Source organism: Poecilia reticulata, chromosome 2, assembly GCF_904066995.2.
Source record: "Poecilia reticulata chromosome 2, P_reticulata-male-v2, whole genome shotgun sequence".
In the NCBI taxonomy this organism is placed as follows: Eukaryota; Metazoa; Chordata; class Actinopteri; order Cyprinodontiformes; family Poeciliidae; genus Poecilia; species Poecilia reticulata.
The window spans coordinates 4,420,427-4,443,434 of NC_088831.1; the positions used below are offsets into that span (position 1 = coordinate 4,420,427).

The 23,008-nt window shown below is 39.8% G+C and overlaps 2 protein-coding genes across 15 annotated transcripts in view; one reads left to right on the forward strand and one right to left on the reverse strand.

Moving 5' to 3' along the window:
* On the reverse strand, nt 1-7,700 carry LOC103473813 (sodium/hydrogen exchanger 2-like). Its single transcript, XM_008424329.3, has 13 exons — nt 7,058-7,700; nt 6,654-6,979; nt 6,413-6,550; nt 5,372-5,622; nt 3,446-3,663; nt 3,160-3,359; nt 2,885-2,974; nt 2,730-2,800; nt 2,472-2,639; nt 1,983-2,088; nt 992-1,108; nt 779-872; nt 1-687 (listed from the first exon to the last, which is right to left on the reverse strand). The coding sequence occupies exons 1-13, from the start codon at nt 7,344-7,346 to the stop codon at nt 542-544; spliced, it is 2,214 nt and encodes a 737-aa protein (XP_008422551.2). The 5' UTR covers nt 7,347-7,700; the 3' UTR covers nt 1-541.
* A 1,467-nt stretch (nt 7,701-9,167) lies between these two features.
* The window catches only part of LOC103473821 (inositol polyphosphate-4-phosphatase type I A-like), a 32,952-nt gene continuing 19,111 nt past the window's right edge, over nt 9,168-23,008 (forward strand). For 13 of the 14 annotated variants that reach the window (XM_008424388.3, XM_008424421.3, XM_008424450.3 and 10 more), the window contains exons 1-6: nt 9,168-9,325; nt 15,531-15,626; nt 19,063-19,300; nt 19,416-19,460; nt 19,550-19,668; nt 22,873-22,989. In XM_008424388.3, the coding sequence (XP_008422610.1) occupies nt 19,195-19,300; nt 19,416-19,460; nt 19,550-19,668; nt 22,873-22,989 (387 nt within the window). In that variant the 5' untranslated portion in view covers nt 9,168-9,325; nt 15,531-15,626; nt 19,063-19,194. Of the gene's footprint in view, nt 9,326-11,534; nt 11,558-15,530; nt 15,627-19,062; nt 19,301-19,415; nt 19,461-19,549; nt 19,669-22,872; nt 22,990-23,008 lie in introns of those variants that run through there. The other variant, XM_081615271.1, reaches the window with a different exon arrangement.

Here is a 23,008-nt window from a genome sequence, read left to right on the forward strand (position 1 = left end):
TGGCTTTACCTAAAAATTCCATTTATTTTATCACTGTTGGCTCAGGATAGTCGAAACGTAAAAATAAATACATGCAAATTAAGTCCTCAAATATAACAATGTTTTAAAAAAATAACGGATTGTTGGGTCCTGGTGAACATTATACAGTACACTCTCTTTTGGAAGGTGACTTTGTAATAAAAGTTTTAGCCTTCTACTCCATATTTCTAGGTTCATATTTCTCATCCATCTGAAAGAAATAACTTTTTTGTGTACAAAATACAAGGTCAGTTTGTCATATTCTCCATGAGCGTTGGGATCTTAGCGATGACGGTCTAAGTAATGAGTTTCCAGCCTCATTTGTTCCAAGATCCCTGTTTTCAGGGGCCCAGCCTCGAGGAGGTAGATGCCGTTCCTCCCCTTGACCTTCAGAGACAATCTCGTCTTCATCTTCATCAACCCGATTTGGGCTACGTCTCCTCGCTGCGGGAACAGGGGCTCTACGTCCTCTTATATTCGAGCCTGTAAACACCTCATTCAGGTGGTCTTCTGTAGAAGACAGTTAGAGAGGGTGTGTGGAGGCAGCTGATGCCTCCACGGGACTTCTTCTTTCTTCAATTGTGTTCAGTTTGCTCATTGGAATTAGTGAGCGGGATGAGGAGCGTGGAGACACACCAGATGACCGCAAGCGATCCACCTCAGGAATAACTAATGGCAAACAAATAATCAGCCAGTGGGAGAATTTGCATGCTTATGTACCATAGCCAATCAAAGGAATTCAAAAGGAGATCCTGCTCACCATGACTACGTCTTCTGAGAGGTAAACCAGAATCCAGATTACCACCAGGTTGGAGGGAGTAGTACCTCAGAGACTTGGAGATGTTCTGTGCTGGCTAGAGGAGGCACAAGACAGAAGGATAAAGGAGAACATTTAATTTACTATTTTGTTTTCTCTACTTTCCTCTTTAGAGAAACACAAAAGTTAAAAAGGAGCAAAGAAAAAAACCTAAACCTGTTCACGGAAACTCTCAGCGCGGAGGCTGCGTTGGATGCTCGCATGGCGGCGAATCAGAATCTCTCTGGTTTGGCTGTCATCTGGTAGACCGTATTTGCTGGTGAAAGCTGTGGTCTGGAAAACAGAATTGGTTACATTTTCAATATAAAGACAGGGATTAACATTTAGACATTAAGAAAAAATAATGCACAAGTTTAAAAATGTTATGGCTTTTGAGTTATTGATGGATCATCAAACAAGAGATGATCCATCCATAAAATTTCTAATTGAATACTGTCGTCCACTCCTGAGATTTAAATTTGTTTTGTTCCAATTTTCATGCAATACCCTAGACCTTGTTCCAATGTTCAACAGATACCCTGGTAATTTGTTCTCAGTTTAAATAAATACCCCATCCTTGTCTCTATTTTTACTTGTCTCTTTCATCAGATACCCCTCTCCATGTCCCCAGTAAAAAGAATACCTTGGTACTTTTACCAGATGTCACAGTCCTTGTCCCTTGTCACAAATTTCTTGGTACAAGTTCTTTTTGGTACAAAAGATACACTAGTTCAAATACTTCAGTCCTTGTCTCCTTTTCACAAGAAAAATGGGACAACAGGGACAGTCCTGGTGCCTTTTTTCAACAAATACCCTGATGCTTTGTTCATATTTTAACCAAATACCACAGTCCTTGTTCACATTTTCACCAGATATCCTGGTTTTTAATCCCCACTTTTTCTGGATTACCCAGTCCTTGTTCAAATCTTGTCCTTGTTTTCAAAGGTTACTCTAGTGCTTTTCCTCATTTTCAATGGACACATCTGTCCTTCCCAGTTCCACTACAGCTTTATTTCCTTTGTAACAGAATATCCAAGTCCTTTCAGAGGATGCCCTGGCACATACAAATAAAGTTGGTTGTATAAAACTGGTGTAAAATTAATTACTCTAGAACGCAGAAGAGGATTTTTGAGTGTGGAAATATTTATGTATGAAATATGATTGTTACCCTTTGTCGAATTCTGTACATGTTCTTAGACAGGATGTCATGCATTTTCCTAATGTCAGTAGCCTTGAACGTCTTCTTTGGCCGAGATGCCTCCTTCTTCTCATCTCTAAGATCAAGATGAAAACAATAGACAGTCATGAAAGCCATTATTTATCATTAATATTATCAAGATGGACAAAGAGCATGGCAGCTTCCCTCTAGATGGACAAAAGCTTGCAGTGAAATCAGATTTTGTGTCAACATATGGACTCATTAGAATATTGATTATACAGTTTCGAAAATGTGTTTAAATGTTTTTGTCTACTGTTTTATCGAATTAGACATCACTATATTGTCCAGTTCTGAACTTGTTACTGGAAAACAACATCCGCAGTCATTATTTGTCCTATTCAGCTCTTTTCTCTGGGTACAAATATGCGTTCGCTATTAATTAAGAATGCCCCAGAGAAACTACACTTTGGTAAATGAGTTGAAAATACAGTGACGTACTGTAGGGAAACAAGAGATGGAGCTGCGCTGATGTCTCCCATCGTTGTGTCCAGTAGCTCAATGGCATTTTGAAGCTCCAGCTTCTTGTACATAGACACTATACTCGACTCGGCTTTCCTGTCTCGCAGCAGGATGCGTCTCAAAAAGCGATCATTGAACTTTTTAAACCTTTCACACAGAAAAATAGTTCAATTTTACACCTGTATCTGCTTTTTCAGGTACATTTTTGGATGGTTCACACTTTAAAAGAATCCCTACTTGTCTTTCCAGTAGTAGTGACCCCACTGTCCACACAAGTCCTCAATGCCACAAAGAAGGTGCTCCATTGTCTAGAAAAATATTGAAAAATAACGTTTCATAATTGGTGTCCCATTTTACGAAAACACAACAGTAAGAGACGATCTGCTACTCACCCTGGTATGAATCTCCACATTGATAGTATTAAGATCTTTGTTGGTCCTTCTGATCTTTATATACTCAACTATGGGGCGGATGCTGATGCCCTGCATGAGACATGAGATAAAACTGAAGTAACGGAAAGAATCTGCAAAAAGTGGATTTGCTTCAAGAAATACGAAGACTTTTGTGAAGCTCTGAAAGAGCTTAAGTCTAATTAAAGAAAATAATGACAAAATAATAAGTCAGACGTGCATGAAAGACTTAGAAAAATACTGACAAGTGTGCCTACCTGGATGAAAACTGTGAATATGATGATGGCGATCGAAGCGGTGACAAACAGGTTTCTTCTATTAATTGTGTTCCCCAGAGTGAAGACCAAAGCGAAGCAGATTGCTCCTCTCAGGCCTCCGTACGCCAAGCCGAACTGGTCCTTTAAATTGAACTGGATAGTCCGGAACGGGTTGATGATCTGGGTCAGCACCAGAATTCCTTCAAAGGCGGAGTTACCAAACGATCAATCACCCTGATTGTTTTGAATTTGACAAAGCTCAGGAAAGAGTGAGAAAGCTCCTCACCGAATCCTCTCCACAGGAAGGCGAAGAGCAGCGTGAACAGAATGAAGGCCCAGTTCCACTCATGGACAGTTGTTATGGTAACCACACCCAAGAAGAAGAAGATGAGTGTCTCGGAGATGGTGGCCAGCATCTTGACAACGTGGCGAATGGTGGTGCAGGATCTCTGGGAAACGTTCTCCTCCACGTAGTACTTCATCGTTATGGCGCATGTGATGAGGCTGTATGAATGATAAAAGAAAAACAAATTACAACCACAAAAATCTTGATCAATATTTCAATTTCAGTTCATGCACATTCTTTTCTAAGCTGCAGAAGAGATTAGGATAAAAACAAAAAAGATCTCCCCTTACTTCGATTTAAAAGTTCCTGCAATGTTGGCACATTTTAGATCTAATGTTAAGGACATGGTAATGACTTTGAAAGCCACTATAAGGTTTTAGTTCCTTGAATTTGCTTTTTGATTTCAGTTCAATTCAAAAATTCCTCATAAAAGGAAATTTAATTTTATAACTCATAATCTCAGTAGCTTCAATAAGTTGTTGTGGGTGGCTGGAGGGATCTCCGGTAGCAGACAGTCCAGCAACAAATCCAAAGAGACCTCTGACTGAAGACTGCGTGACAGTCTTATGACCATCATGACATGCTAACAGTTAAATTTCAGGCCAGCAGAGGCAATGTTCCACAGTCACATGCCCTGGATGCCACCATTCATTTTTGGCGAGCACTGCTAATCCACCTCGTTTGCTTTTGCCACTCCTCTGTCTGGTCATGTACTCAAATCTGGAAATTAAGGAAGACCTGTAAAGTCTTAACTCCTAATTAAATTTAAGTTATTAAATAAATTTCACTCAAAATGCATTGTTTCACTGTGTGTTTGTTTATTTCATGGCTGCTGTACAAGGACCGTTCTGAGCCAAGAAATAAATAAATACACAGTGAAATAATTAAATATATTTTTAAATACATTTCCTATAAAAAATATTTTAATAGGTAGATTTAATTGCACGCCATAATTTCATGATGTTATTAAATTATGTTTTCATTGTTTTATGATAATCAATTAATGCAAGATTTACACTGATGTATTTCTTTGTATATTTACTTAATTTTGTCACCCCTAAACCTCTATAATTTTCAATTGTTCATCAGTTACTGCCAAAAACTCTCAGCTAGAACGGTATGAAAAACCGACTTGATGTGTTCCTCTTTTTGGTCACTAGAGGGTGCAAGATGATAAATTGGCACGTGTGTTACGCTGTATCGTCATACATCTATTTTAAATTCTAACCATGTGAATTGTTTCTTATTATTACTCATAAACAAATACATTGTAGTGATTATATTTTGTTACAGCTCACTCATTTTAGTGACAATTTGATCAGAAAAGCCTTCATATCTATAGGACAAGACTCATCCTCTCGCAGATTTGTTTGTTTTTCAGTTGAACTGTACAAGATAAATAATTTGAAATCATTTATTATGGCCTTCTTTTTATATGCCTTTAGAAGGGTGCATGAACTTTTAGGAACCAGAGTAGTTCCTGTCTGTGCAGAATGTAGTCAAATCTTGACTTTCCATCGCCTCCTAAGGCTGGAAAGTTTTGTGGAAGAACAAGTTTATGTTGTAATGCTGAAGAAGGCGGGAAGAAGCCCTCGTGAGAGGATTGTAAGTGGAAAAAAACAAGGCAACATTCATAAAGATGTTATGTTTAGTCAGATTTACAGATCAAGATCCACAGCAGGCAAAAATAAATGCAATTTCCTCGGGTAGTAATAAATCTGCAGGCCTTAAAGGGTGAAAAAAAAACAACCCTAGAATATATAACAAAAGTAGTGTTTCGGTTTTTACTTTGGAGCTGGAAAAAAAAAAGTTTAATCTGACTGTCATCAGGTTTGACAGGTTTACAGTGATAAGCAGCGAACTTACGCCATGATGCTGGAGATGGCGAACAGCTCTGCCACCAGGTAGGCCAGGTAGCTGAACATGAAGACGAACAGGGGCTCGATCTCCCGCACCCTGCTGGTGAAGCGGGAAGTGAACGCCGCCATGAAGCCAAACAGGAGGCCGAAAAGGACACCTCCAATTCCCACCACAAAAAATCTGGCCAAACCCAGGAACACATCTACAGAGTCAATCACTGGCATGTCGGCCAGAAAGGCAAACATGTTGTAGAGGACCTGAAGCGGCAGAAAACGAAGCACATTACTGGAAAACTACTGTTTTACTGTCATAAGAAAGATTTCAAAAAGCCAAACAAGGCAAGATATTAACCTAATTGTGTTGAATCTTTGTGTTCTAATCAGCTACTAAATTTTAGTGTTATCAATAATTGTCATTTACTAAAAAGTTGGATTTGAAACTAGCTAACCTTAGTTTTGTGGGGGGCAGGGGATTATATGTATATACTTTTACAATGAATTATAAACGCAACTAAATTATTTCTTTCGCACTCAAAGATCCAGAAAATCTTTAAAGTTCTAGTCTGAAATTTGGAAATAAATGTGTAGAAACCCTGCAGCAGTGTATGTTTCTTTTGTCTTTTTTTTTTACTTCCCTTACCTTCCTGTTAACTGTGTGGTAGCAAAGAAAAATTGGGGTCTTGTAGAACTTGTATCACTATTGAACTTATTTAAATGTGTTACATTAGCCTTATTTACATTACAGGTTCTCTCACCTTTCCCATTTCAAACAAGAGGGCCTTTGTGTAACATCATGTTTTTACCACAGAAAAACAAAACGTTATGATTTTAAAAATTCTGCAGTGAGAGTCAAAGTGAACTGCAAAGTAAGTTTCTAAATGTCAATACGTCTTAGTTTACACACCTACACTGGTACATGCTGACCTCACAAGGAAGCTGGGTTGTCACAGAGTCATAGTCCTAAGAGAATCTGAACCATCTGGTCCATCAAGTTTACACTCTGATTGAAAATTAGCAACTCAAACTGTCTCACAGCACCATTACTCACCACTGTGACGGCATCACTGAAGAGACCCTCTCCAAAAATAACAATGTAGATCTGCTCATTGACTCCAACATCATCAAACACTTTAAGAGCTGCCACAGGGTCTACAGTAGAGATAATTGAGGCAAAAAGCAAGTTCTCCTGCAGTAATACGAGGAGACAAAGAAGACCCATAAGCACATCTACACCAACTATTTTAATTATGTTAGACGCTGATAGGCACCGCAAGGGTTTCATGACTGACCTGCAGATTAATGTCTTGAAGGTCAAACACTTCAAATTGGCAGATGGCGAAGAGAGAGAGACCTATGCCGATGCTGTTCCACAACGTTCCCACCACAGCATACCACAACACCGTCCCAACATTTTCAAAGAATGGCCTTGTGGGCATGAAATAGCCGTTTTCCAAAACAATGGGTGGGAGCATGTAGAGGAAGAAAACATCAGAGCTGAGAACGGCGGGGGGTTCCTCCTTCACAGAGTACATGATGCCCCCAACTATGAGGCCAATGCCAATGAGGAGACATGACTCTGGGATCCAGATTGTAATTTTTTGGTAGATGTGGAAACCTGAATGGAATAGATGAACCAATTCAAGGTTAGACTTCCAGATTATCCACAATTAGTCAAACCTGCTTTTCTACCTACCAATTTTGGAAAAAGAAGCCAGCAGTACCCATAAGGTAAATTCAAATGGGATTTGGATCCGACTGTAGTCCATTGTAAACACAGGAAGTTTACCCTTCTCCTCCTCTGGATAAGGCTGAGGTTCCCCAATGTCATTTGGATGAGGTTTGACAGTTTCAAGGCTTACTGAGTTTGTTGGTTTTGTTTCCTGGAGTTTGCATTTTCCAGTAGTGCAGCAAAGAAAGAGCACAAAAATCATGCAGATGACTCCACTATTAGTTCTCATCCTCAATAAAGTAAATCTCTCCATTTTTAAAAGTCAGAGTGGCTCAAAAGTCTTCCAAAAACGTTTAAATTTATCTTAAAAATTGGGTAAGAAGCTCCTCTGATGGCCTAGATCTTGTGCAGGTCTTGGATCACTCCCGTGCAGACCTAGTTTAATTAAATGTGGGAGTTTTGCTCAAAACTGAGGTGGGGGAAAAAATCCCTTCTTCCATAGTGTCTCATGGATCAGGACTGAGGTGCAAATCTGGTTTCGACTGTTACAGAACCTGCTTCATCTATTTGCCCTACTACACCTGCTAGGTGGAGCTACATGTTGAAAATAACATGAAGAGGTAAAAGAATCGCTGTTATTGGCATGATGTCATCAGGTCAAATGTCTAACACTCCACAAACACAAACACTCCCACGGATGAATGGCTGGGACTCAGAAAAGACTTGATTCAGTCTTTAAGGCTCACCTAAAAAAAACTTGTGTGGGGGATCTGCAGTACCTTATAAAATCCACATGATGGCAGCAGAGCACAATTCTGTGATTCACTGAACGACATGGATTTCACTAATACAGGTTAATATGATGATGTACAAGAATGTGACTGTTACAAGTTAATGTAAAACTATATTTTATGTGATACATAAAACACTTTCCTCACATGAAACCACAAAAATGTAAATAAAATGATTAAGAAACAAGTGGCAGGTTTCTGAGTGTTTGTAGTATGCTAGCTGTTGTACCAAAAAACAGGTTAATCTATTGGGGAGATAAAAGATATAACTAACAAATTTAACAAAGATATTCGCTAGATTTCTTGATTCAGCCTAACGGGTGATTTACTACCGGTTGAATTGCTTAGACTTTCCTAAACAGGTAGAAGCAGTTAGGCAACTGATACAAGCTAGCTATAGCAATGTGAACATTTTTTGCTGCTATTTTGCTGCTTTCAGACTTATTCTTTTGCTTTGCATTGTCTTCTAAAATATCAATATAATATGTTAATAAAAAATGTAACCCAAATATTAAGTAGTTTTCAAGGGCCAATTGCATTTATGATGGGAATGGGTTGAGGAAAGCTATCCAAAAAGTCTAACTCTGAATGACTCGTGAGATGAAACAGCTTAATCAAAGTCTATACAGATTTGAGATAGGATGCCATGATCTTAAACAGACTTTCAATCCCTGGGAACTCTAGTATTAAAGCAATTTTACGTAGAAGAATGGAAAATTCCTCTAAAGGAGTGTACAGAGTTATTGCTGGTGTTACAAAGTGGCAGTCTTGTTCCCAGATATTGAATGTTTTACTTTATCAACATTTTGATTTGGATTTCCTTCCTAATAAGTAAAATCATTATTTGAAAACAGTTTATTGTGTGAAGTTATGTTTCCTTTGTCTGAAACATAACTAAATTTAAATTTTTAGTCAAATTCAAAACTGAAAAGTGGGTGAATACTGCTCAAAATACATGTGCATTTACGAAGAATAGTTTGTATAGATGATTTCTTCTGTCATTTGTTTGACTGTTTTCCTATGTTGAAATACTAAAATAGATAAATTATTACTACAAAACTAGCCTTCTATAATGAATAGTTAAATGACCAAATGTCGCAAGATAATGACAAAATATATGCACTTTCATTTTCACATGTCATGTTTACTCTTTTATCCCCTTGTCTTAAAGCATTTAAAAATTATTAACCAGACTTCTCTAAATCAAAATATCTAAAACACACAGTATTTTTTATAAGCCTCAAAAATACAAAATTTTGTTTTATTTTATTTTATTTTTATTTTTATCCAGAAAAACTGAACGCGCTGCGTAAGATACGCAATGACGTCTGGCTGTTCTTGACACAAGGGGCGTGGCTAAAGGCAGTCACTGCTGCGGCTTGGTTGACGTGCAGAAGGAGACAGAAACTGTGCTGCAGTTTACGGACACCCACTTTCAGACGGTTCTCGTGTTTTCCTGGCGCTAAACGGTCTTTTTTATGCAGACAACGGAACCAAACTGGTATGTAGCTGCTACATGTATGTTTTTTTAAACTGAAGTTGTGGAATAGCGGTTTTTTTTAAATCGTCTGTGGGAAGCGAACTACCACGGCTTTACTGTTTATAACGCTGGGGATAAGTTCTTAAACGGAAGGAGTTAATTTCTGCCTATTTGTATTCTTTTGGCGTAAACTCTGCATATGTCTATCTACTAAAAGTTAATAATACACCCGGTTAGCAATATGCGCAGTATGACTAAGAAGCCGGAATTTTGTTTGAATATGGCAGAGGACTACTAACCTTCTTTAGGGGGAGGAAGTCTTTTGAATTTAAGTGATTTATTTCTGAGCTGCGTAGTTATGTAACTTTATTAAGAAACGATGTATTTTCAAGGCTGTGTTTGGAAATGAGTCATATTTTCGGCGGTATCATTGCAGGGTATGCTTTTTGCATTGCATCTTAGCATCTAATGAGATGTAATGGAAACCTGCTTAGAACGCGCAGTGACAGTCAGCCCTGTGTGGATGCTGACTGGCTGGGGAATGGAAACACGTGTTCCTGACAGCTCACTGTAGTCCTGCTGCTTTTTAGTTTCACTCCGAAGGAGTCAAGGTCAGTGGTGTGGAGGAGATGAGGATACTCCTCGGCTTCAAAACGAGGCCTTTTACCGCGACTGGGATGAGTTTAGGTGGTTCGAGAATGTCGAGCCAGTGTCGAAAAGCATATGATATGTGTTCCCCGAGTGTTTTCTGTTTTCCATTTTTTGGGGTTTAACAACCTGATTTACTTGAAGCGAACTGCTGAGAACAAGAGCACCACGAAAGCCAACTTTTCTGTAGCTTCATTAAAAAAATGAAATGTTTAGGTTGAATTTTAGTATTTTAGGGATTTTAGGGATCTTAGTATTTTAGATGAAAAGTATAGAATTTGCTGTCCAGGTCTGGATAAGTATGGACTAAAAAAAGGCGTATATAAAATGTTTGGGTTGTCAGGCTTTTCTCCATTTTCTGTTTAATATATATATATATATATATATATATATATATATATATATATATAGAAATTTCTAGACAAAATAAAAAGATTAAAATGTTAACTTGGTTAGAAAAAAAAATCACAAAAATGTAAAAACAATTTCCTACTTCATAAAATCTTTTAAAAAAATGTGTAAACAATTTTTTCCCTTAGATTTTTTTTTCTTGTGCTACTTTTAAGAACTTTCATGTGATAGTTCTTAAAAGTGATTATTTGCATCACCACAACTGATCTATATGTTGATCTGATGTAGGATTTAGCAGGAAGCCAATTGGAGTTTCACCAGAAGATTTTCTGGATACCTGTAGGGTAGTTTTGGCACTTTTAATATGTAGATCACTCTAGTCTTCTCACGTCCCCCCCCCCCCCCCCCCACGCTGTCTCCTTCCACTAAATAGGAGTCCCTTGAGGTTACCGGCAGAATTTATCACTGACTGTATCTGAGCATCTCTGGTGGACTGTAATGCTTTTTTTTTTGTTTTGTTTTTGCTTTGTTTTTTTCATCGACGCCATGTGCTCGTCGTGACTCATCAAACCCGTCCAATCAGCTGTGGGCAGGGAGCCTGTTGATCCACGCTCCTCTGCTTCTGTGCATCATCATGTGTGGGTAGTTACCAGCGCATGCCTGCAGCCCGCTGGTCGTCCGGATGCTTGGGAGCTGGGGGAACACAGCTTATCCAGCGAGGAGACAAATCTTTATCAAACATGTCGTGTAAAGGTCGCATAAGAAGATTAATTAAGCCTTTTATTTGTTTCACATGAACTAAAATGGAGTTGATTTCAGTTATCTTAGGAACACTGAAATGTCAATGTCCTCGTTCTTTAGCTCAGTATAAGCAAAGTGGAAGATAAAATACAAAAAAATTCAAACATGTATTGACTCAGAGCTAAAAGCCACAGCAGCTTTATGTCTATTTTAAAATGAATTGCTCTTCTTCTGAGCACTTTAAAGCTGCAGAACCTCCTGAACATCAGCCTCTCTAATTTGTGAGCACATATGCGGTCTGCTGCCGATACCGGCTGTTCTCAAGTAACGGCCTCTTTAATATTGATGAACTCCGGGGGAGGTTAAAGACGCATCAGCGCTCCGCCGTGTAGCCGGCAGCTCGGGTTCAGCAGCCGTCTTGCTACGCTTTGTGTTGAACAGCTGTCGCAGAGTGATGTGGGGCGTGACGGGGTTTCCTACGCGGTGAGCGCTCTTGAAAAGCATCTTGAGACGGTGAGAAAGAGCAACTGAAAACCGATTTGTGTGAGATGTTCAGCTTTCGATATTAAAATACTAGACGTCGGTGTTTGTTCACCTTTCATCCAGTGTCTGTCAACAGTTGAGTGTAGGAGGAGTTATGGTGGATTTTCTTCAATTGACACAGTTTCAAAAATTATACGTACAGGGTCAAATAGATTATTCTGTCTGGACATGTGACCGCTCTTTCTGGTAGGAATTGTAAAGCTCATTTAAATCAGTTGGTTTCCTGGCCTGCAGTGGAGCCCTTCGCTTGAAGGTGAAGTTGGAGCACGGACTTATTCCTTGGTTGTTCTTTCTGAAACCTTTTTTCCAGTGTGGACAGTGTCACTTGTGTTGTGGCGGTCTGCAGTTCATGGCTTGAACTTTGTTTGCAGTTTGGAACACCTCCATTGACCAAAACCGTCCCCTTCATATCTCTTGCTCCTCTAATCCACATAAACATCAGAAATTATAAGTGGGTAACCCTGTTTTCCAGTCATTTCTGTTCTTTGCACTTTGCACTTCTTGTTCACCCGGTCACGGCACCAAACGTGGGACAACCGCTGCAGTCGACAAAGTGTTAACTGGATCAAGTGTTCAAGAGGCAGCAGCAGTCAGAGTGAGTATTAAAAGTGAAGCAGAGGAAATGGGTGAGTGCCTGCCGCCTCGTGACAGCATCTGCAGCGTGAGTTTGTTTACACCCCGAGGCTGCAGACCGTTGTGCACTGGAACGCTGATGTCATATGTACATTTGGCTGCAGATTTGTGCTGCGATGTTCGGAGGATGTGAGGGGAAATGCATCGTCACGCTGTTTGCTAATAGACCAATGCAGCCTCATTGGGAAAGACGTGATGCAAATGGTGACCGGATTCAAAACGGAAGCACAGACGTGGATGGACGGTGCACTCTTTAGGATCTGAAAGCTTTTTTTTTGTTGTTTGTGCGTCCACTACTTGTTTTTCTGACACTGCAGGAAGTTTAGCTTGTGGTGTCCTTTGAAAGAGTCTTGTAAGTTGACCCTCTTGGCTCACTTCTGCTTTAAAGGAGGTTCTGCTGTGAGTTCTACTCTCTTAAGTGAAGTCTCACAATACAAACACAATGTTCCGTTGGATTTGTGAAGCAATTGTTGCTGCCCGTCAATCTAGGAAAGGTTATGAGGTAATTTTCAATCTACTCAACACAATAAAGTTTCTACATATGTGCAAAACTTTAAATATGGCTGCCGATCTTACAAAGAGAAAATTCTCTGAATATTGCATATCAGAACAATAGGTGGACCTTGTAGTCATTGGGTTTATCATTATTTCCTCTGTATTGAAAAGTTTGTATGATCCCATATGATCAGCAGTGACTGAGGATCTTACAGGTGATGATCAGGCAGTTCATATTTAATCCGGTCTTATGTTGGGGCTCATTTCCATTTTAGCTCATTAGTAAGTCAGACCTGGAGAATTTTAAGTTGATGATACTATTTTAGACTTGAATAGCTTTGCTGTTATTCTAACTTCTTTTAGCAAAACTTGAACACAACAATAATCTTCTCCAGCATCCAATCTGCTTGTTTTTTTTTTAAGCAAAAATGTGCCTCAGTGGGCCGAGAGAAGCGGCTTTGTCATCCATTTTTGTGTTGCGGATGTCGCTTGCTCATCATGGTTTGAGGTGTACCAGAAACGTGTGAACACAAAGGTTCCAGCTGGAACCTTTTGTATATAAAAAAACAAACAAACAAACAAAAAAAACATTAAAGACCCAGCTCTCTTTTAGATAGTTAGATGGTACGGCTTAATTCCATTCAGGAATGTCCCAATATTGAAAACCCAGCCTTAAGATGATGATATGGCATTTTCCTTGGGCTCTGTCATAATTTTCACTTATGTATTTTAATATTTTTCTGGCTGCCAAACAAATGACCTCCCATTAATGACAAACTTCAGTTGCGTATGTGAGGTTAATACCTCGGGTCACACCCTTAAACGTGTTGTCTGTGACTGCTGTCGGACAAACTGAATGTTCTGCCAAAAACCACTCCTCCACAAACGACAGAAGGGACGTGTGTCTTTTTTCTACTTTGAGTCCCTGACAGTTTTACAGTCTGACTTTGAGAGGCTAATACGTGTTGCTTCAAGTCCTCTTACCAGTGAAGTAAGAAAGGGCAGGAAGCTCAATGCACTTCTTGTTCAACGGTTCAAGACACAGAAACAACCTGGAAATTTACCTGGAAACTTATGGTTGCTTTATTTGACGGTTTACATTCGGTTAGCGATGCTTCCGTTATCTCACTCTTTGCTCCGTCAGTGAAAGCAACTGTAAAAAATCAGAGAACTGGATGAGGCTCTGGGAGATGCTCGCTACGTCACTGTGTGTGTTTTTGTGTTTGTGGCCTAGGCCGGTGCTCATTTTCATGTGAAAGGGCCACAGCTGCTCCGTCCCCATAAAGAAATTATTCATGTCTCGTTCTGATGCCCATCCTTGAGGGTGGAAGAGAGCTGTCGGGGGAGCATCTCTGATTTTGGTTCAGTCCTGCAGCCTGATGATGACTAAGCCAAGGCTTGTTTTACAGTGTTTATGTTCGGCTTTAGTGCTGTGGTAAAAACCAGCATCAAAAACAATGTGAAAATCCCATAGGGGTTTATTATTGGCTAATGTATATGTCCTGGATGATTTCGATGAGTCATTGTTTCACACCGACTGGCATTTTAACAGTCAGGTAAAGGAGCAGACAAGAAAACGGATGTTGTTGGGGGGGTTTTTCTTAATGTTTACAAAATAAAGATTTAACCATTTTTGCTATAAGTACTTAGTTATTTTTTTCAAATGTAATTTTTCAGCTGTAATTATAGATGAATATGTCAAATTCTGTCAGTTCTTATTCTAATTTTGATTTATTTTTCATGTATTATAGCACCATTGTGTTGTGGGAATTCCTTTTTTTCTTTTACTTTAACTTAAATTAATACATAGAAGTTTGTGTTGCAATGCGAGAGAAAAAACAAAATCAACTGCCATGTTAAATATTGATGATGTATAAGGTAGGGAGGTCATAAAGATTTGTTCTTAAGCTAAAACGCTTCAGTCGAAAAACTTTTCAGAGACTTTTCACTCATGATAAAATTCCTCCAAGAAATCCACACTTCCTGTCTGCTTTTGTCGAAGGAACACTTTTTCTCCCGCGACAACCTATCGGATGATTTTACATTGTCCTTAAACAGTTTTACATTTGTGTATCTAAGTGTAAAGCCTTAAAATGTCTTAAATTCATGTTTAAATACCTTAAATACGTCAATCACAGGTCTTAAATTTTGTTGCGACAGGACTATTTAATCTAGCTTTTAAACATTTATTTTCTTCTGGGACTTTTCTGTCAGGCCAAAGTTGAGTAGCGTGCAAATATCTTTATTGCGTTTTGTGACTTGAGGTTGTTGCGCTACCGGTGATTAGCTGCTAGTACATGGCTTCTCGCTAAGTCAAGTCAAGTTTATTTATATAGCACATTTCAGCGACAAGGCGGTTCAAGGTGCTTTACATCATAAAAACACAAAAATACAAAGTCAGAGCACACAGTCAACAATTATAGCTAGCTTAACTGTTAATTAACTAGCTAGCTTTTCTGTGTCTGTCATGGATAGTGCATATGTATCACCAATTGGCTGGATGACATTGGTTAACACTGCTAGTTTTATTACTAAGGATGTAGAGAGTACTACAAAATATCTGACATTCTTGTGTGATACAGGACTTAAATTTCATTCATTATGGTCTTAAAAAGTCTTTATTTTGAGTTGGCGAAACCTGCAGGAACCCTGTCTTTTGCAGTCTGATTAAATCAGACCTAGTTGCATGCGGCTTGTTAAAAGTGAAACAGCATGTGTCAACATTACTACTTCCCTTTTTCTTTTAAAATAAAATCTTTTGAATTGTTTGTGATTTGTTTCACGTTTTCATTTTTCCATCTGCTGTGTTTTACAGACATCGAGGAAAGACCCAAATTTGGCCCTAATAAACTGTTCTCGGTCCTCTGAGTGAGAAAAAGCGGGGCTGCTCGGAGAGAGGAAGCATTGAAACGTGAGTTTCGCCATGTATGGTCAACTGCATTGTCTGTCCCTGAATCTGGCTTTTGTGCCTGAGGCTTAAAACCAAAGACAGAAGCTGTAAACACTCACAGAGGCTGTTGCTCTTTTATACAAATCAGCGAAGGACAAGCCTGGCGCTTCTTTCTGCTGGGATCCTTAAACAAATTCTTAAAAGTGGCGTGCAAATTACAAGCTCCCTTCTTCTGTTTCTACTTCTTTTTTTCAGATCATCAAACTAAATGAAAAAATAATTTAATTGAAAAAGCTATCAAAATCAACTTGGATTGAAATGAACTACTGCCTCATACAGGCACCTACAAATTTCAGTCCAGGAAAAAGACGTTCTGTCAGCATCTTTTGTCTCTGCTGTGAACAAGCTTGAGTTCGTGACAGGCTTGAAGCTTGCTGGGCTGATCTTAAGTATCCTAACCAACTTCCTGTAATCTGAGGGTGGCAGCTTGGCGTTTTCTGCCAGATTCTTACGAAGTAGTGATAGACTTGAATAACCTCTGCTTAGTTTGTAACAGGAAATGTATTTAGTGAAATACGACAAAGTGAATATAATCACAGTTGACCTGAGTTTGTGTTGCTCTTGGTTCCACCAGGTCCTACTAGAGCAAAATTCACGCAACACACCCCAGACATGGGTTGTAAGTGTCAGGAGCTCTGACAAGCCTTCTCTAAGGTTTATACAAAGTGTGTGTGAGTGTGTGCCCCAGTTTTTGTGACTCACAGACATATACACTCTTGGATCTCATGCTGGCTAAATTTGGAGCTGCCTTATAAGGTTGCTTTTCCTCATTCCTTGTAGCAACACCATAAATTTATTGTATGACTACATTTCAAACTGGTAGATGACTGTCATCTACAGATATGACCAATAAACATTTCTATTCTTCATCCTTGTTCTGTAGCAGTTAATCCCTTCCTTACATCAACATAGAAAGATGTTTGACTGTCTGTAGATACAGAGGAAAGGCAATAATGAATTGAGTTGGTATTTATGAAGAAACATAGATTAGGATGATGTGATGACGAAAATGGGAGACGAATAAGCCCCTTCAGACGTTTTTTGGCATTGGAAATGGAAAAAAAGTGACTTCAGCTGGACGAGAGACTGGAAAATTCTCACTTGTTTTTAAAACAAAGGAGTACAAATGCATCAATGCTGGCAAAGATGAAAAGTTTCAATAAATTTTTCTGTCTTTAAAGAAAAATCAGGCTACGGGGCTTCTGCGCATCCTTAAAACATCTTCATCATGTTCTGCAACTCACTGCTAAGATTCCCTGGCTAGCTAGCTACCTTACTGGCTTTTTTGTGTTTATCTTTAGTACAAACCTATCGCCAAGCGATCTCTGCAGTAGCACACAGACACACTAATGTCCTGTCCTCTGCCAGCATTACCCACATTGTTCTCTTTAAATTGTAAACACTTTCGATAGAGTGCAGGACCTCGGAAACTCTCCAGCTACGTCTGCTTTTATTCCAACAACCTCACTGATCCATGATCACAGTTCCACTTCAGGGAAATAAAACTGCCAGTGCTGGCTAAAACACTTCCAGACCATAGATCTCACTCATCTGGTCATCATTGCTTCAGCTGTGTTTCAACTGAAACGTAACCAAGTTTTGTCAACAAATGTAATGACAACAAAAATCAGTTCAGACAGTTTTCGTATGATGAAATAAAATTCTATTTTACTGAATTTCAATCATTCACACCATTGAATTCTTTGCAGTTTATTCCATAAATATGATCGTTATGGAAAAATGGACAAACCAGTTGTTAAATTAAAACTATTAGAAGTGACATTTGCAGTTTCATGCTCAATGATTGCTTTTCTTCAGGAGTAGTAAAGTGACCCCGCCTCTCGCCCGGAACGTTAGCTGGAGATATGCACCAGCAACCCTCCCGACCCCACTAAGGGACAAGGGTGTAAGAAAATGGATGGATGGATGGATGGATGGGTGAATGGATAGTAATGCATGCCACTTTTCAAGTTTTTCTTTGTAAAAAAAATACTGAAAATTAATATTTGTTTATTTACAACCAGACAACCCAGTAACATACTTGGAAGTTTTTTGTGGTTTTAGCATGTCAAAACGTGAAAATTCGAGCAGGTTTGCACTCCGTTTTCATGTCAAGCAACTTGATCCTTCCTTTCAGCTTCCTCTAAATCAAGTCGACAAACTGTTTGTTTTGTAAACAGTAGATTGTCAGATCGTCACGGTTTATGTGCTGGAACGTGTGAAACATCTCATGCTCTCATGCAAACGCCATTCAAATTCGGATGGAAATCAGATCGACTTGCTTTGGTCCACGAAGGACACCAGCTGCTCCAGATGTTTGACACATGTGGGTCGTTTATAAAGTGGGACACTTTGAGTGCTGGACCCCACATGCCAGGAAGTAGGCCAGACCCACCTTCTGTTTTGAATCGGTACAGAATATGTATATCAGATATCAGATAAGTATATTAGCACTTTGAAACTTTTTCAGAAAGCTGGACTTCTCATTTGTATCAGAAAGCTGATTTAATGTATTTTATTTTTTAATATTAGCTTAAACCTGAGTCATTAATGTTTGGGCTGTAGATGGAGCTGAATTTGTCTCTCTTTCTGTGCGCGATGTTAAAGTAGACCATTGAATCTCTCCATTGGAGCCGCCTACTGTCCCCTGTGTACACAGCTTCCATCCAAATAGGCTAATTGCTCTTTTATTAAAGTGGGACAGAAGCAGTGGAGACGGCACACAGTGAGAGTGAGACGTCCTCATTCCCAATAGGGAGCTCAGAATTTCCTAACTTTCCCCAAAAGCAAAGATGGCGACAAGGATGTAAACACGGAATATGTGAAACAAGTTGAGTAGAGCATTTAGTGCTAGATGGACAAAAAAAAGCCTTGTGAAATACAAATTTATCTTCTTTATAGAAGTTCTCACTGAAACCCCCCCTAAAGTAATCCTGTTAAAAGTGAGAGTCTTTGTGCTAAATCTTTTTAGGGTTCTGAAATTCCTTCATAAAACCTCAAGTGTACGACAGATTGGGTAAGCAGTGGGTGGAAAAAACTAATTAGGGCCATGACTCTGTAGTTTAGAGAGACAGCAGCTATAACTCTCTTTATCTGCATTGTTTACACTTTCTGGATGACTTTATCGGCTTTTCTCGTCGTTATGGAAGAATTTCAAATAAGTGAAATATGGGCATTGACTAACCCACTGCCACACCATAATACTAATATACTAATAATTCTGTAGATATTGTTCTGTTGCTAACCCAGACTCAACCAAGCTTTTGTTGTCAAATTGAGAGCCTCACATTTTTACACATTAATTACAAAAAACTTAAACAAAAATATATGGTTATATCATTATGAATCAGCAGTTAACTCCAAAACTGATTGTTTTTCTCTCTCTGGGTTCCGTTAGAGGTGGTGAGGCATTCAGCGGCTCAACCGTGGATCTTCACAGGGCCTCGCCACATGGGAGTGGGCTTCCGCACTCATAAGGGTCTGTGTTTGGGGCTCCCGCCGTCCCGTCGCCCACTTTTGCTGGACCGACATGGCCGGTGGCAGAGAGCGGAAAGAACGACCACAGAGGCCATGGTCGGTGTACCGGGCCAACACCTTCGAGCTTTCCAGCGAGATGATTGGCCTGGTACTCGCAGGTGAGGAGTCACAGGATTTATGGACCTTCTGTGGATCAGTTGTCTTGGAGTGTAAATGTTGCAGGTTTGACTCCAGCTTACTCTCGTCACATATCGCTGTGTTCCTATTTTCCAGGAAATGGTCAAGATCCAGACGAGCCTGTTTTGGAGTTCAGTGTCGGTGAGCGTTACCACAGTCTTCTAGAAACTACCTGAATACCTCTTGGTTTGTGCCTTGGTGACTGTAGAAGTGTTGTCGGTGTATTCCAGCCTGCACCGAACTGGCCACTCCCTCTTTGGAGCGAAAACCAAACAGCTTTGTAGCAGTGAGCTGCACAACCCCACCACAGGCCTTCTGGACCAAACACGCCCAGACCGAAATCATAGAGGTCAGTCCCGTCCAGAGGAACCGATTATAGCCTCTTCTCCATCACCTCGTCTCACTCTAACCGGTTAATATCTGGATTTGCTCAAGTGTCACTACAGACACGAATGTGCAAACGTGGTCGGCTGATTATTTTGTTTGTAGCAACACTCTGCAATGGAGAACCTTGAGGCTGTGGTTTTGATAGACTTAAATAAATCCATATATTTAATTTTGTCTCATCAAAATTAAATATTTTAATATTTAATATCAAAGTAATCTGAATTAGTCATCTTATTCAGATTATGTCATTTCATTTTTAATTTTTTAAGCGTTCAACCGCTGAATTTAGGTAATGCAGTTAAAAGATGTATGTCATTATCCATGCATGAAAATAAAATGCACATCACAACAAACTATTGTTATGTAGTTCTATTGTTTTGCACCGGCCAATCATCTAATAAAATCAGACCCTGTTTGACCACCTCTGTTGGAATTTCTCCATTTTTTCTTTTTAGTTTTTTACTACATTGTTTATAGTCAGAGGGTAGAAAAATATGTTAAGGTGTAGACAAAGCTAACTATTTTAACTGTTTTCTCCATGCATTGTTTCAGACTTCTTGTCATTCTCTGAAATAAATGAGCATCTTACATTTCAGGATCTATAAATTAATAGTACCAATCCTATATAACATTTACTCCGGTAAAGCTGTCATCATAATACCTCTGGTACAAGCCAGACGCAGAGTATTGCGTGCAAACGAGTTGATTGGCCTGTAGAATCTGTGACAAGACTGTAGTAGTTGGCGAGATGGTGAGGTCCAGGTTGGATCTCACCATCTCCACCATGGTCAAACCTTTAGGTCTCAATCTTTTTATCAACTGTAGAAGAACAGCACAGAGAGCATCAGCTGGACAGGGTTAACCCTCAACAAACAAATATACAAACGCAAAATGATATCATTGGAGCATCCACCCACGTTCTTGCTCATAGTCAGGGGACCCACCCAACCTGAGTAAAACCAGATCAGACATTAACCAGATGGAGAGAGACTTGACAATGGAGAAGGGACTTATGACGATACTGCCTTAAGAATATGTACCATTAGTGATTAGAATCAGCTTGTCAAGAGTGCTAAGCTGAACAAAAAACTGCTTTTTGTAAAGCATTGTGTAACACAGTGGTCCCCAAACTACGGCCCGCGGGCCGGATCCGACCCGCCTCCACTTTTGGTCCGGCCCCCTGAACAATACCAGAGAGCATTTAGATTTTTTTTCATATACCGTATTTTCCGAACTACAAGCCGTTTATATGTGGATTTTTCTTCAACCACCAGAGGGCTCTTTAGCAGGAAGTGAATCATTGGAAGTCTGGTTAATTACGTGCCAACATTGAGCCCACAAGCAGCAAAATGAGTAAGAAACAGATCAGATGTCTTTGGAAAGTTTCTTTGCAAAGGGGAAAAGGCCCAGAAAAGAGACAGGAGAATGGATTTATCCTGGACCGGTAGGTGAGTCCCACATTACAAGCCCGCTCTGCATAACATGCGGCGACCGGCTGCTAATGAGGCAATGAAACTTCAAGCTGCTTTGCCACGTAGAGACCAAGCACGCTGTGCTCAATCAACACACCTCGGGTGTCATCGTCTCCCATCACTCCCTGATGGGACCGTCTTGTTGCAGAGAAACAAGCTCAGTGCTCCCGTTAGTCAGTATCGTGAGTTAAAATTTTCACAAAAGTAAAATGTTCGTTTTTGTGGCGCTTCTGTATATTATTTTGAAGGGATATATATAAACGTTACCATAGCGACCAGAGACAGAGCGTTTGGGCAGTGGTCAAGAGGAGAGGAGTAGAGCTTTTGAGTCTTAAGTCTGGTTTAGATGCAAAATTTAAGATTGTCGGCCGATTCTCCAAACCTCTGTGACCACAGAGCTGATAAAAGTACAGGTTCGATCGGTTCGTGTTCAGCCACATTGCACGAACCGATTCCAGTCACAAACATCCCGATTCCAGAGGATAATCCAGTGAACCCCCAGGCCCCCTCCAAAACATAGCGGGAATTTAGAATAACCAAACACTGATGACGATGTAGAGGCAGTAGTGATAGTTTGTGGACTCATTTTAAGAGATAAAAGATGTAACAAAAAGAAAAGGCGGTGGATAAAAGACAACGGGAGCAGCCGCTCTATTTGCTGCACTATGATTTGGAGGTGAATATGTTTTTTCATAGTTAACATTTTTAACTGAATAAACATAATAATGACCTTTTAGATTTAATAATAAATATTTCCACATATCATCTCCGATATCCACCAGACTCTCAGTTGCGCGATATGTCAGCTGTTTGGGATTCCCCTCTGTTCTGATGTCACTGCGCTTTTTGATTGGCTACCTGTCACATTCAACAGGTTGTATTCTCGTTCCCAGTCAGGGAAAACCCCACAGGCTGCGATAAAAGGGCCAAGACAACCCAAATGGGGCATATTCAGTATTTAGTGGGAACACCAACATGCAGAAACCTTATCTGACTGTTCACCTCCCCACCCCCTCTCCCGGGCCGCAACAAAATTTCCAAGTCTTGACCGGTCCGCGGTAATAAACAGGTTGGGGATCACTGATTTACCACAAACTAGTAGCGGACACGAAGGATCAGCACTTTTACTGTTACAGTTACCATTCGGAAACTACCGTAATCAGTTCTGTTAAATCTAATCTTGGCAACTTTTTCTTTTTCAACCATAATAAATGTGATAGTCAATTGACCTGTTATGACTCAAATGTTGGGTGTCCGCCCCCCTCTGCTGCTGCTGCATCATTGCGGAAAACCTGGAACAGCAGAGATATCTGAGGCTTAGATGTGTATGTTTACTGGTTTAAAAAAAAACAAAAAAAAAAACTTTGGGGTTGTGGCTTATAGTCCGGTGTGGCTCATTGTTCGGAAAATACGGACTATAATCCAGAGAGGCTTGTTTGGTTCTTATTTATTTCATTAATAGTGTTATTATTTATTTCCTGACTTGTTCTGTGAAGAACCCAGAGAGAGTTATTTGATTGTGCTTTCTGGAAAACTATATATTTTTACATCTAGGCACTCCTGCAATCGTCACACTTTTTCTGTTACAAACTGACTCTGGCCCCCCACCAGAGAAGGAAAAAGTTATGTGGCCCTCACAGAAAAAATATTTGGGGACCACTGGTGTAACGCAAGTCCTCTTGGTTTCCCCTCAGGGCACCAGTAACCCCATGTTCCTCAGTAGCATCGCCTTTTTCCAGGACTGTAACATCAACCCCCAGACGCAGGTCAAGCTGGCTGTGTACGACGTAAAGGACCGCTCGCAGGGGACGGTACGAATCTTCTGACATG